The sequence below is a fragment of the Ornithorhynchus anatinus genome, chromosome 16 (assembly GCF_004115215.2).
Source record: "Ornithorhynchus anatinus isolate Pmale09 chromosome 16, mOrnAna1.pri.v4, whole genome shotgun sequence".
In the NCBI taxonomy this organism is placed as follows: Eukaryota; Metazoa; Chordata; class Mammalia; order Monotremata; family Ornithorhynchidae; genus Ornithorhynchus; species Ornithorhynchus anatinus.
This window is the reverse complement of record NC_041743.1, coordinates 43,949,090-43,962,931: the sequence shown is the minus strand read 5'-3', so window position 1 is coordinate 43,962,931 and position 13,842 is coordinate 43,949,090. Positions and strand designations below refer to the sequence as shown.

General features: G+C 68.7%; 2 protein-coding genes across 3 annotated transcripts in view; both read right to left on the bottom strand.

Annotated features, from left to right (window-relative positions):
• Positions 1–227: 227 nt before the first annotated feature.
• SELENON (selenoprotein N) lies at positions 228–7,704 on the bottom strand. Its single transcript, XM_029081327.2, has 12 exons — positions 7,431–7,704; positions 5,578–5,695; positions 5,037–5,176; positions 4,512–4,724; positions 4,304–4,428; positions 3,809–3,946; positions 3,192–3,273; positions 2,865–3,053; positions 1,515–1,620; positions 1,210–1,322; positions 1,005–1,106; positions 228–902 (listed from the first exon to the last, which is right to left on the bottom strand). The coding sequence occupies exons 1-12, from the start codon at positions 7,674–7,676 to the stop codon at positions 732–734; spliced, it is 1,743 nt and encodes a 580-aa protein (XP_028937160.1). The 5' UTR covers positions 7,677–7,704; the 3' UTR covers positions 228–731.
• A 3,656-nt stretch (positions 7,705–11,360) lies between these two features.
• MAN1C1 (mannosidase alpha class 1C member 1) overlaps positions 11,361–13,842 on the bottom strand; it is a 45,503-nt gene continuing 43,021 nt past the window's right edge. For both annotated transcript variants that reach the window (XM_029080605.2, XM_039914265.1), the window contains exons 10-12: positions 12,879–13,051; positions 12,013–12,128; positions 11,361–11,589 (exon numbers count right to left, since the gene is read on the bottom strand). In XM_029080605.2, the coding sequence (XP_028936438.1) occupies positions 11,463–11,589; positions 12,013–12,128; positions 12,879–13,051 (416 nt within the window). In that variant the 3' untranslated portion in view covers positions 11,361–11,462. The remainder of the gene's footprint in view (positions 11,590–12,012; positions 12,129–12,878; positions 13,052–13,842) is intronic.

The window sequence follows — 13,842 nt, the reverse complement described above, 5'->3', positions numbered from 1 at the left end:
AGCAAATGGGGTGGGACACAGTCCCTGTCTCACGGGGAGCTCACAGTCTCAATCCCCATTTTACAGAGGAGGAAAGAGGCACAGAGACGTGAAGTGACTTGCCCCAGCTGACACAGCAGACAGGTGGGAGAGTAGGGATTAGAACCCACAACCTTTTGAGTCCCAGGCCCGGGCGCTATCTGCTAGACCAACTGTTCCCTGACCCCATCCACTCAGGCCAGACCCTCCCCGGCGGACGTCTTTCGTTTCGTTTTAATGGTATCTGTTGGGCATTTACTACGTTCCAGGCACCGTGCTAAGTGCCGGGGTACACGCTGGATGGTCAGGTCGGACACGGTCCCTGTCCCACGGGGGGCTCACGGTCTAGGTAGGGGGGAGGGAGAGTAGGTACTGAATCCCCATTTTACAGAGGAGGAAACCGAGGTCCAGAGTAGCGAAGCGACTTGTCCAAAATCCCACGGCAGGCCCGGGTCAGCGGCCGAATGGGAACCCGCGTCCTCTGACTCCCAGGCCCGGGCTCCTCGCGCGTGGACACGCTCCTTCCGAGGGAGAGGAGCAGGGAAGCCCTTCCCCGTCGAGAGCCAGCCGTCCCGACATCAGGCCGGATCCCTCCGGGATTTCGGATCCGACCGTCACAAAGGTCGGCTGGCCGAGGGGAAGGGGGGCCTCCCGGGTCACGTCGGCCCTCCGCCCGCCCGGCGGTTCCGCCCCCGCTGGGCCTCGGGGCGGGTTTAGGGCTGGAGGAAGGGGCCAGCCCGCCGCAGCCCCTCTCGCAGGAACTGGGCGTAGGTGGCCGCGGCCGGGTCTTCGAAGGCGGCCGCGAAGCCGAAGGCGGCGCCCTCCCCGGCCTCGGGCCGCAGGGACGTGATGTCCAGGAAGTGGTTGGCGTTCATGTGGTGGACCTACGGCACAGGGCGGGGGGCGGTGGGCGGGGGCCGAGCAGGGAGAGGGGAAGGGGCTCGGGGGAGGGGGGTCGGGCGGGAGGGGGCCCGGGCGAGGCCTACCACGGTGCCGTTGGCGAGGCAGATGAGCATCTCCACGGGGAAGCCGTACTTCTCCAGGTGCCGGGCCGCCAGCTCCCGGTGGGCCTCGTTCTCGGGGTGCCTCTGCGGGAGACGAGTGCGCCGGCCGGTCGGGGGGGTGGGGGGTGGGGGGTGGGGGGTCCCCAGCCCCGGCTCCTCCCGGCCCCCACCCCGGCGGACCCCTCACCTGCAGCTCCTCCAGCTCCTTGACCAGGGACCAGGTGCTGACGAAGCTCTCATTGAGGAGGGCGAGGACGGGCGAACTTTCCAGGACGGTCTCCCGGAGAGTTCGCCCGGAACCTGGCGGGGGTGCAGGACGTCAGCGAGGGCGTCCCTGGCCCCTCGCCCCGGCGTAACCGGTCGACCCGCGTCGTCCCCCGCCCCTCGCCCCGGCATAACCGGCGCCCGGAAGCCCCATCCGGCCTCGCCGGGCCCCCGAGCTCGGCGGGCCCGGCTGCTCGGCGGCCAACCCCCGCCCACCCGGCCCCTCACCTCAGCACGACTGGTCATCCAGCGCTCCCCACAGCAGGACCGAGTGCACGAGCTTCTTCTCGGCTTTCGCCCGGTCGAAAGCCTCGGTGAACGGCAGGTAGGTGACCTGGGAGACCCCGGAGGGAATAAGGCGAGCGGGCAGGTAAGGGGACCTCATCATCACCATCGCCGATATCTACCGAACGCTTACTCTGTGCAGAGCACCGTAGTGAGCGCTTGGGAGAGCAATACGACGGAGTTGGCAGACGTGTTCTCCGTCCACGGTGAGCCTCCAGCCTCGAGGGGGAGGCAGACGTTAATCTAAACAAATGAATTCAAGCTGTGATCGCAGGTCGGGGGGGGGGGGGGCCCATGCGGGACAGGGACGGTTCCGGCCTGATTAACTTGTATCTACCCCAGCGCTCAGCACAGTGCTTGACGCCCAGTAAGGGCTTAACAGACGCCGTAAAAACACAAGGGTGCTGTGGGGCTGAAGGAGGGGTGAAAAATCAAGTGCTTAAAGGGTACCTTGGCGACGAAGAAGGGAGAGGGAGCCGGGCAAAAGGAGGTTTAATTGGGGAAGGCCTCTCGAGATGTGATTTTAAGAAGGTTTAAGTGGGGAAGGCCGCTTGGAGGAGGTGGGATTTTAAGGCCAGCCAGCAGAAACTGTACTAGTCCATTCCAGAGAAAGGAAGGAAGAAAAGAGATAGGAGGAATAACTGGGGTTTAAAGCGGTACGAATCCTCATAGCCCAGAACGGTAGAGAAAGAGTGCTTTAGCACTCGAAAGAATCACTCCATCATCTCAGGTCCCGGGCTTGCCGGTTCCCCAGCTGCAAATCAACCCCTTGCCCTTAGCCGAGTCGGCCGAGTACGGGCAGGGATCGTGTCTGTCAACTCTGTTTTATCGTACTCTTCCAAACGCTTAGTACGGCGCTCTGCACCCAGTCGGCAATCGATAATACCACTGATTGACTGATGAAGTGGAGAGACAATCCCTGTTCTCCCACTCGTTTAGTAATCATAACAACAACTCTTTCAATCTGGGAGTCCGGTGTGAAACAGGGTCTGTGTCCGATCTGACCAGTGTGCCCACCCCAGTGCCTAGCGCAGTGCCTGGCACACCGTACACGCTCGAGGCCTCCCACCGTCGCTTTTACCGGGATCGTGTAAAAGGGGTGGAGAAACCGGAGCCATCTCGCCGGGGATCCAAGACCACACGCCCTGGGCCCGGTCCGTCCGAGCCCTCAAAAGCCCGGGCGGGGCACTTCGGGGCCCAGCTCTGCCCCTCCTCCTCTTGCCCCACCCCGCTCCCAACGCCCCCAGAGGCTCGGGCCCTGGCCCCGGGGCCCCGGGGCCGGCCGGGACCCACCTTCTTGAAAGGGTACATGGCCACCTCCAGCCGCCGGGCGGCCTCCTCCCGGCTCAGCGTCCGCTGCCACTCGATCTCCTCAAACACAAACTGGACGGGTTCCCCCGAGGACGGGCGGCTTTCCACCGTGTGGCCGGACTCGTCCTGGATGGTGGCTGGCACCGAGGGGCCCAGGGCCTCCAGCTCCATCTGTGGGGAGGGGGTGGGACTGGGGCGAGCGCCCGGCCGCTCTCCTCGGGGCAGAGGGGTTGGGGCTATAGCCAGAGGAGGAAGGGGGGGAAGGAGGGGGAGGAAGGGGGGGACGGGGGCGGGGGCGGGACCACCTACCTGAGGGAGGTAGCCAATGTCCACCTCCATGTTGCTGTGCTGGTCGGCCCCGTAGAGCCACTCCATGTCCACGTTCAGAGACCTGGGGCGGGGGCAGACGGCGGCCGGGCGGCGGGTCGGCCGGGGGGGGTGGAAAGCGGCCCGCCGGGGAAACCCCTGGAGACGGCGCCGGGGCGTGGGGGGCCCGGGGACCGGCCCCGGGGCTTTGGGAACCCTCAGCTTCACCCCCGAGAGAGGAGCGGTCGGGGGGGGAAGGGGTTCGGTAGCCCCTCCCTCCATCCCGTCCTCCTCTGAGCCGCAGCCCCTTCCCCTAAGCGCCCCCCACCCACCGGGCCCCCCACCGAGGCTCGGGTTCTGGGGCTGCGTTAGGGGATGCCTAACAGTCCGCGGGCGGCCACCTGGGGCTGCTCTGGGACTGGGGATCAGAGGGGGGCCTGACCCCTGACCCGACCGGCCCGAGGTGCCGGGAGTCCCGATCCCGTTAATCCCAGATCCCCGCCATCGCCGGGCCCGCATCCGCGGGTGCTCACGGCCCCACGGATGCCCTGGGCCGCCCCCCGGGGGGGGGGGGGGTCCGAGCCGCAGGAGGGGAACGAGGGGGACGAGAGGGTCCCCACCTGTGGTTGGGGACGAAGAGCTTGAACTCGCGGACGTGGGAGGCGTCCCGGCTCAGCACCACGTGGCCGGCGAACTGGCCCGGCGAGAACCAGAAGGGGAAGTCGGGCGGCTCGTTCAGCTGGAACTCGGCGTGGATCCTGCGGCCGGAGGCGGGAGGGAACCGCGGCTCGACGGGGCCCGGCCGGGGCCTCGCCTCCCCTGGGAGTCTGGGGGCCGGGGGGAGGCCGGGGGGAGGCCGGGGGAAGCGGGGCACCCTGCCCTCTCTCCGTTCTCCGCGCTCGGGGGCAGGGAGGGCCCGGATGACCGGTTCCCCCTCGGATTTGGCTCCGAGCTGCCGCGCCGGTGAGAGACAACGGGGAGCCTCTGCTTCCCTTCCCTCCCCGGCCCCGGGGACGGAGCGGCGGGACCGCGGGGCCGCCTCGAGAAGCCGGGCCCCCCGCCGGGGACTCCGGTCCCACCCCGGCCCGGGGTCCGGGCCCCACCGCGGGGCTCACCGGAACACGACAGTGTAGTAGAAGTCGCTGATGGCGGAGAGGCAGGCCACAGCCCCTTGCGGGGCGAACCGAGTCTTCACAAAGGGCCGCGGGTGGAACATGCTCAGGAGGCGATGGAGGATGACCTGCGGGGACAGAGGCCCGGCTCGCGGGGACGGCCGGGGCGCCTCCCCGGCCTCCCCCGCCCCGGGGCGGCCGGGACGCTCACCTCCCTGCCCCTGGGCGCCGGGGGGTAGAAGCGGTCGTTGGACAGGTAGCCGGTGAAGACGGTCAGCTCGCTGGGGACGATCCACCAGGGCCGGCCCAGCTCCGGCCGGTCCTCCGGGGGCAGGAAGGCCTCGAAGTGCCGGGCGGCGAACTGGCCCAGGGGCGAGGCGGGGGCCGTCCAGTTGCGCAGGCCTTTGAGGGCCAGGTGGGAGACCTGGGGGGGGGGGGGGGGCGGGGTGGGGCTGGAGTATCGGACCGGCCGGAGGCGACGGGGGGGGGGGAACACAGACGGGGCGGGCCGTGGTGCGGCCCGAGCAGCGACCCCGCCCGAGGGTCCAGCCCAGCCCCCGGCCGCCCCCGCCCGCCCTCCCGCACTGAGGCTCACGGGTCGGAAATCCGGGGGGACGAGCACCCCGGAGGCGAGGGCCGAAGAGGCCGGCCTGGGGGGGCGAGAGGGGAGGGGTGAGTCGGGGCCGGCGGCCACCCCGCAGGGGCCCGGCCCGCCCCCTCGCAGCCGGACGCTCACCCCCAAGAAGCCGTCTCTGCTCTTGGTCATCGACTCCAAGACCAGTGGCCGGAACCTGGCCTCGACGGACAACGTCTCCCCGCCGGGGTCGTCTTCCGCCGCCTCATCCTCCTCTCCGGAGCCCCCGGCCGGCACCCGGCCTGCGCGCCGGACGCCTGGGTGTCTCCCTCCGCCCCCGCCCCCGGGCCGTGTGGCTTCCGCTGAGCCCCCGCCCCTCTCCGGTCCCGTCTCCCCCCCCCCCCCCCCGACTGCCGGGTCTCAGACCCCCCCGAACCCGGTGGGCCCCGGTCTGGCTGGGGGCGGAGGCCTGGGTTCTAATCCTCCTCTATCGTCGACCCCATCCCCGGCTCTAAGCGGAGAAGAGAGCCGCTAGGTCCGGGCCACGGCCTCGTGGCCGGAGGAAGCGAGAGGTGGATTACCGTGGCGGGCTCCCACGGGGCCGGGACCCTCCCAAGTGGGGGCCGCGCCCCCCCCCTCCCCCCCCGGGGCCTCCCGCCGGCCGGATGGCCGGACCCTCTCCTCGGGCCCGTGGGCTTCTCACCGATCAGCTTCTCGGCGATGGGCTTGAACTCCTCGGGGCTGAGGGTCATGTCCTTGTCGGAGTCCAGCGAGGAGAACAGGAAGAGGCCATCGGGGCCCAGGGATCTGAGCGCAGCCTCCTGGAGCGGAGAGGGGAGAGGCCGAGCCGCCGCCGGCTGGACCGTCGGACGCCGGGGCCCGGGGCCCGAGGCCCGGAGCCCGAGGCGGGAGGGAGTCGCGCTTGCCCGGGAGGGCGTGGGGGGGCCCGGAGGGCGCATCCGGAACATCCTTCTGGACCGCCCCCGGCCCCCGGGCGGACGCCGGGCACCCACCGTGGCCTCGTTCGGGCTCCTCCCGAGCAAGCCTCCCGCCAGCCCCCCGTTCCACGAAGACGGGGTTTCCGTCCGCACTCGGCGGCCAACCGATGCCGGGCCCGTTGCCCGGGCCGGTCCGGGGGACTCATCCCATACTACTTATCGAGCGCTTACTCTGTGCGGAGCACTGGACTAAGCGCTTGGAATGGACAGATCGGGACCAGATAGAGACGGTCCCTGCCCTCTGACGGGCTCCCGGTCTAATCGGGGGAGACGGACAGAAAAAAACAACAGCAATAAATAGAATCAAGGGGATGAATATCTCCGGCGCTTCCCGGGCTGACGCTAACGCGAGATCATCAGGTCGGACACGGTCCGTGCCCCACGCGGGGCTCGCGTTTCGATTCCCCATCTTACGGATGAGGGACCGAGGCCCAGAGAAGTGACGAGAGTCGCCCGAGGCCACGCAGCAGACGCGGGGCGGGGCTGGCATGAGGACCCGGGTCCTTCTCGCTGCCAGGCCCGGGCTCTAACCACTAGGCCACGTTGCTTCTCTGCCCCTGCAGAGTGGGAGGGAGCGAAGGGCCGGGGAAGTCGGCGGCTCGGGGGTCACCGCCGTGTCTGAATCGGGGGCGGGGCGGCGGTCGGAGATGCCCACGGCACCCCGGGGCCTCCCTTGGGTCCCTTGCCCCTCGTGGGCGGGGAGAGGGGCAGAGCCAAGAGTCCCCGGGGGCATGAGGGGCGGCGTGGCTCGGTGGAAAGGGCCCGGGCTTAGGAGTCGGGGGTCGTGGGTTCGAATCCCCGGCCCCGCCGCTCGTCAGCTGGGTGAGCCTAGGCAAGTCACTTCTCCGTGCCTCGGTGACCTCATCTGTCAAACGGGGACGAAGACTGGGAGCCCCACGTGGGACAACCTGATCCCCTCGTATTCCCCGGCGCTTAGAACAGTGCTTTGCACATAGTGAGCGCTCAACAGATGCCACCAGCATCATCGCGAGGGGGCGGGGGCCCGTGCGGGGGCCCGAGGACCGGAGGCCGAGGGTCGCTGGGGGCGGGGGGGGGGGAAACCCTTCTGCCACCCACAGGTTGCAGGCCAGTCATACTTACTGAGCGCCTCCTGACAACCCGATGACCCTGTATCTCCCGCAGCGCTTAGCACGGTGCTCCGCACATAGTAAGCGCTTAACAGATCCCAACATTATCATCACTGTGCGCTGAGCGTGGCGCTGAGCGCTTGGAAAGTCCAAATCACGGGGGTGTCGGGCTAGGAAGGGGGAGACGGAGAGACAGACAGGGTCGCCCTAACCTCTCCGTGGCTCAGCGGAAAAAGCCCGGGCTTGGGAGTCCGAGGTCATGGGTTCGACTCCCGCCTCTGCCCCTTGTCAGCTGGGTGACTGTGGGCGAGTCACAGCTTCTCTGGGCCTCAGTTCCTCATCTGTCAAATGGGGATGGAGACCGGGAGCCTCCCGTGGGACCACCCGATGCCCCTGTATCTCCCCCGGCGCTTAGAGCAGTGTTCTGCACCGAGGAAGCGCTTAACAAACGGCCACGTGATTATTATTACCTGCAGGCCGGCGGCTCGGTCCCGCCGGGAGGCCTCGTGGGCGGCGGCGGCCAGCAGGGCGGCCAGCACGGCGGCCAGCACGGCCAGGCCCAGGCCCCGGGACCGGCGGCGGCCCGGAGGAGGAGCAGGAGCAGCAGCAGCAGCAGCTGCAGCAGCTGCAGCAGCTGCAGCAGGAGGCCCCGGGGCCGGTGCGGAGGAGTCGCGGGGCCTGCGGGGGCTGCGGGGCCCCGGCCCGGCCCGGCCCATGGCGGCCCCGCCCGTCCCCGGGCCCGTTATCCCGAGAGGCGGCAGGAAGGGAGGGAAGGAAGGAAGGAGGGAGGGAAGGAAGGAGGGAGGGAAGGAAGGAGGGAGGGAAGGAAGGAGGGAGGGGGAGCTGCAGCGGGAGAGGAGACCGCGCATGCGCGCCCTCTCAAGGGCGGGGCTGCGAGAAGGGGCGGGGCTACAGGGAGGGGCGGGGCCACGGGGAGAAGGGGCGGGGCTGCAGCGGGAGGGGAGACGGCGCATGCGCGCCCTCTGGAGGGCGGGGCTGCCGAGAGGGGCGGGGCTACGGGGAGAAGGGGCGGGGCTGCAGCGGGAGGGGAGACGGCGCATGCGCGCCCTCTGGAGGGCGGGGCTGCAGGGAGGGGCGGGCGGCGGCCCACGCGCGCGCACCGAGGGGCGGGGCCCCAGCGGGAGGGGCGGTTGGGCACGTGCGCGCCCCCCAAGGGGCGGGGCCACCGCGAGAGGGGCGGAGCTAGAGGGCGTGCGCGCGCAGCCGGGGGCGGGGCCGCCGCGGGGAGGGGGCGGGATGCCGGGCCCGGGGCTTCTGCCCCGAACTCATCGCCCCGACACGTGCGAAGCAAGGTGTGCCCTTCCGTCCTCCCCTTCTTTCCATTCACCCCCGCAGAGCCCCCTCCCCGACGTCCCCATCCTCCTCCTCCTCCTCCTCCTCCTCCTCGCCATTCCTGTCTGGGCCAAGTGCTGCCCGGGTGCCGGACCCTGCACTAAGCGCCCGGGCCGATCACGGCCTCGATGCCCATTATACGGCCGGGGGAACTGACACGCGAGGGGGCTCGCCCGAGGCCACTCGGCGGCCAGGTGGCAGAGCCGGAATTTGAACCCAGGACTCTCTGACGCCCGGGCCCGCTCCACTACACCGGGCCGCTTCCCCTCTTAATCGTAACGGTGGTATTTGTTAAGCGCTTACTATGTGCTGGGGGAGATACAGGGTCATCAGGTTGTCCCACGTGGGGCTCACGGTTAATCCCCATTTTAATAACGATTATAATGTGGGTATTGGTTTAGCGCTCACTATGCGCGGCGCACTGCTCTAAGCGCTGGGGGAAGATACAGGGTCATCGGGTCGTCCCCCGTGAGGCTCCCGGTCTTCATCCCCGTTTTCCAGATGAGGGAACCGAGGCCCAGAGAAGCGAAGTGACTCGCCCGCAGTCACCCGGCTGACAGGCGGCCGAGCCGGAATTCGAACCCATGACCGCTGACTCCCAAGCCCGGGCTCTTTCCACTGAGCCGCGCTGCTTCTCTCTGTGCGCCCCCCCCCCCCCGACCCTGGGGGAGAGCCCCTCTCCCCCCTTGAACCCCTGGGGCCTCCACTCGCCTCCGAAGACATCCAACGGCGGGTGCTTCCGAGGGGAATCACCACTGACGCTCGGGGACGCCTCGACCCTGACGGACGCGCCTAGAAAACCCGACGCCGTTCTACCCCGGGGCCAAGCTAACGGTGCGGAACGGGAAGATCGATGAGGCGGACCGCGGGGAGACGAATGGGGGGTGTTTTCTTTTCCAAACCCCTGACTTCCCCAGGAGGCCCGGAGTGGGCGGGCCTAGCGGGCGGCCTCTGACACGTCCGCGACGCGGCTCGGGGCGATGGAGGCTCGGGTGGTAATAATACTGATGACGACGGTATCTGTCAAGCACTTATTATGTACAGACACTGTACTAAGCGCTGAGGTGGATACAAGCAGATCGGGTTGGACACGGCCCCCGTCCCACACGGGGCTCACAGTCTCAATCCCCAGTTGACGGATGAGGTGGCTGAGGTACGGAGAACGATGACGATAACGCTAACGTCGGTATCCGTCAAGCGCTCCCTACGTGCCGGGCACCGTCCCAAGCGCCGGGGTAGATACGGGGTCGTCGGGCCGTCCCCCGTGGGGCTCGCGGTCTTCATCCCCCTTTGACGGATGAGGGAACTGAGGCACAGAGGAGTGACCTGCCCAGGGTCCCGCAGCAGAGACGTGGCGGGGCTGGGGTTGGGAGCCACGGCCGTCCGACTCCCAGGCCCGGGCTCTAGCCATCGGGCCGCGCCGTTTCTTGCCCCCGATTCACGTGGTCGGAGGCGGGGTAGGGGCCGGGTGGGCTGCTTGGGGGGGCGGCTCCGTCGCCCTCCGGCCCCCGGGGGGACGGGCTGACCAGCCTCGCTGAAAACCCCGTTTCCCTCGCCCGACTCGGGTGGCCGGCGGAGAGCGGGGCGGACGGTCCAGGCTGGCTTCGGACCCGCGGGTGCCCTCCGACCCTGGCCCGAAGGAAGGCGAGGCGCGACCCCCCCCCCCCCCACCAGCCGGGCTCCCCAATCCAGCCTTCCCCCTCTCCCCGTCCACCGATCGGTGCCAACTTCTGCCGGCCGCGGGGCCGACCGCAGGGCATCTGACGTCCGGGGTGGGCGGGCGGGAAGTGTCCAGGCGGAGATTGTCGTCGTCATCGTTATCACAGTCACGGTCAGCACCTCCTACGTGTCGGGCGCCGTCCTAAGCGGTGGGGTGGATACGGGTTACTCGGGTCGGACGCGGTCCCTGTCCCGCACGGGGTCCCAGTCTAAGTCGGAGGGAGGACGAGGTACGGGACCCTCATTTCGCCGACGAGGAGAGCGAGGCCCGGAGGAGTGAAGCCACTTGCCAGGGCAGGCAGCCGGCGGAGCCGGGATCGGAAGCCAGGTCCTCTCTGCCTCCCAGGCCCGGGCTCTTCCCGCTGAGGCCCCGCTGCCTCCCCTCAGCGGTCTCCATCTTTGGTAGCTTGTCAGAGGCGTCCGTTGCCCGGGGAGAGGAGGCCCCGGCCAGTCCCGGCGTGAGAATCGGGGTCCGTCCGGAACGCGCTGGCCGTTGGCCGAAGGAGATCCCACCGGAGCGGGGGCGGGGGGGGGAGGGGCGCGGGGACGGCCGACCAGTCCCTTCTCGCCGGAGCGCCGATCCAGACGGACGACTGTGGCCTCTCCGCCCGCCCCCCCCCTCCCCCAGCCCGACTACGCGCCGGCTAAATGATTTCTTACGTCAAGTTTTTATTGTCGATCGGCCAGTCGGGCGCTACTGTAGCGAGGGGGCTTTTCTGGGCCTAACGCTCACCCGACCCAGCCCGACCGTATTTTCTGCCGGGTCTTCCGTTCCGGCTCGCGGGTCGGCCGGGCCGGTACGGCGGCGGCGAAGGTCCGGGGGGCTCACAGAACGCTCAGTTTCAACGAAAAGTAGAAACCTCCGAGGTGAAAGGGGAGGGTCGCGCGTGGAAGCGGGTGGGTGCGGGGGAATGGGAGGGTGAAAAAGCACATCACAAAATATATAAAACGCACTGGGATCCGGAGAGGGGCGGACGAGTGCCCGGTTTGGCTTACGACGTCGACACCGCTTAGAAAGCACACGCCGTATCGAAAATGGTCATTATAAATGCAATAAAATCCAGCTGCATAGAAAAGGCCAAATGAAACCCAGACGGAACGGAAAGGAAGGAAGGAAGGAAAAAAAAGATACGTCCCCTATGGCAAGACCTGCGACCCTCTGGCCCCCGGGAAGAAGAGTCGGTGGGTTTCATAGAAATTCTCCGTAGAAAGGTGGGACACCCCCCCCCCACCCCCACCCCGGGGCCGATCAGAGCGGCCCCCACCCACCGTTCCGCGCTCAGATGAGCCTCCTCACGGAGGAGAAGAAGGTGCTCGGCCGACGGGGTGGCGCCTCCCCCCCGGTTCCTGCCCGGGCACGGATGGACGGCCCCCGAATGCCGTTCCGGGAACGGGCCGGACCCCCCGGGGGGTGGACGCCCGGCCTGGGGTCAGTGGGCCGTGCTGGCTTGGACGCGGAAGTTCGTGTGGTTCACGGGGAGGGGGTGGGCTTCCGTGTTGAACACCCAGTCTTCCAGGGAGAGCAGGTGGTCTTCCGAGAACAGGAGATAGAGATACCTGGAGCGGCGGACGGGAGACGCGGATCGGGGCGCGGCCGAGGCTGGAGGGAAAATGAGGGGGAAGGAGACCCGGGGAGGCCCCGGGCACCGATCCCCCTCCGCTGCTTCCCGCCCCCCGATGTCCCGGCCACAACGGCGGCTGGTTGCTCCGTTATCCGAAGGGGACGGTGGGGATAATCCACAGTGACCGGGGCTTCCCCGGGGGCTTCGCTCCTCCGGCAGCCAGGAGCCCCCCAAGAGCGCGGGCCGTGAGCCGGGGGCGAGGAGGAGGGGAGGGAAGGGGGCCGGGGTGGAAGCTCAAATGGGGCAACGGGGCCACCGGCCAGCGGCCCGGGCACCCGGTGAGAGGAGGCCCCGGGGGCAGTCAGCGGTGGAGGGGGCCGGCGGGGAGGAGCCGCAGGCCGGACAGATCGGAACTCACTTGAGCGTCTCGGCCAGGAAGAAACTCTGCTGCATGTTGTCGTGGGTGGGGGTCGTGGTGTAGACGTCCCGGATGCCGGAGAAACCGGCTCCCACTCGGCAGTACTTCTCCAGCGCCTGGGGGCGGTCAGGGGGCGTTCGGCCGGGGGAGGGGGAAGCCGTCGGCGCAACGCCGGCCGGGGCCCCCCGTTCCCGTCGCCCGTCGGGACCCGCGGCTCCCGCCACGCCCCGGTTCCGGGGAAGAGCCGAACCCCGGCCCGTGAGTCCGAGCCATCGGGACGCTGTCGAGCCGTGACTTCCCGGCGGCCCGGGGCAGGGCCCGGAGCCAGAGAGCGCCCCCGCCCGAGGGCCGGGGACTCTCGGCTCGGCGGAGGCCCCAGCCTTTTGGAGGTGCGACTACACTAGCCAGCAAGCCTTTCGACACCGGCCGCTTGAAGGGAATGTTACGGGGAAAGCAGAATTGCTTCCATTTGGGGTTGGCATCTCCGTCCCCCCCATCCCGCCCTCTTCCTCGGGGCGATCCCGGTGGGCCTCGCGGACCCCAAGCTAGCGGAGCCTGAATGCCTTTTCATTCATTCACTCAATCGGTCGTACTTATCGAGCGCTTACTGTGCGCAGACCCCCGTACCCGGCGCTTGGAAAGCATCCGCCGCCCGCCCACCTCCAGTCCCCTCGTCGGCCTACAGCCGGGGGCCGTCCACCCCCGTGATGGGGGCAACTGGAAAAGCGACCGCGGCCGGTCGCCGGGAGGGAGGCCGAGGGGCCCCGGTTGGGGGAAGGCGGAAGGGGAAGCCTCCCCGGGCCCCGGGCCCCGACCCCCGGGGACGGCCACCCGTCGCTCGGGAGGAGGGGACGGGGGTGACGCACCAGGACCACCTCCCAGCCCCACTGCCGGTACTTGGGGTCGTGGGTGACGCGCCACATGTACATGTAGCTTTCCACCACTTCCGGGCGCAGGATGTAGTAACGCTCGCTCAGTCTGGTCGCCGTGGCTTCGCTGCCCGAGTCGAAGCGGAAGGCCTCCGGCCCCAGCTTGGTGTCTACGCGGAGAAAAAACCCGAGGCTTCAGGGCTCTGGGAGTCTGATCTCAATCCGTCGCCGGTACCGTGGTCTCTTTTTCCTTTTTACTGGCATTCGTTAAAAGCTTACTACACGCCAGGCGCCGTACCGAGCACCGGGGTGGGTACCAGCTGATCGGGTTGGACGGAGCGCCTCTGTCCCACACGGGGCTCGCGGTCTTAATTCCCCTTTCGCCGGTGAGGGAACCGAAGGACGGAGAAGTGAAGCGACTGGCCCGGGGTCACACAGCAGACGCGTGGGTGGAGCTGGCCATCAGAGCTCGGGTCCTTCCGACTCCCAGGCCTCCGCTCTATCCACTGGGCCAAACCGCTTCTCCGTCGTGCACTTACTGTGTGCGTTTAGGGGAGGACGATTCAACGGAGTTGGGGAAGAGACACGCTCCCTGCCCGCGACGAGTTTAAGAGGAGGATGGACGGTGCCCCGGCCCGACGATCCGTCCATCGGTCAGTCGGTGAACCGTCGGTCCACGGATGGTATTTAGCGAGCGCCTCCTGTGTGCACAGCTTGGGGGAGTACGCCACGACGAGAGCTGGAGGACACCTCCCTACCCGCGAGCTCACGGTCCAGAGGGCCGATCGACGGGACCCGTCGAGGGCCGCGCGGAGCGCTGGACCCAGCCCTCGGAGAAGGACGCCGGAAACGAAAGATCCATTTCCTTACGTCCTCCCGGCAGGGCTGCCCTGCCCGCTGGGAGGAGTTAGCAGGGGAAGCTCTGGGGAGCGAGGCCTGGTGGCTAGAGCCCGGGCCCGAG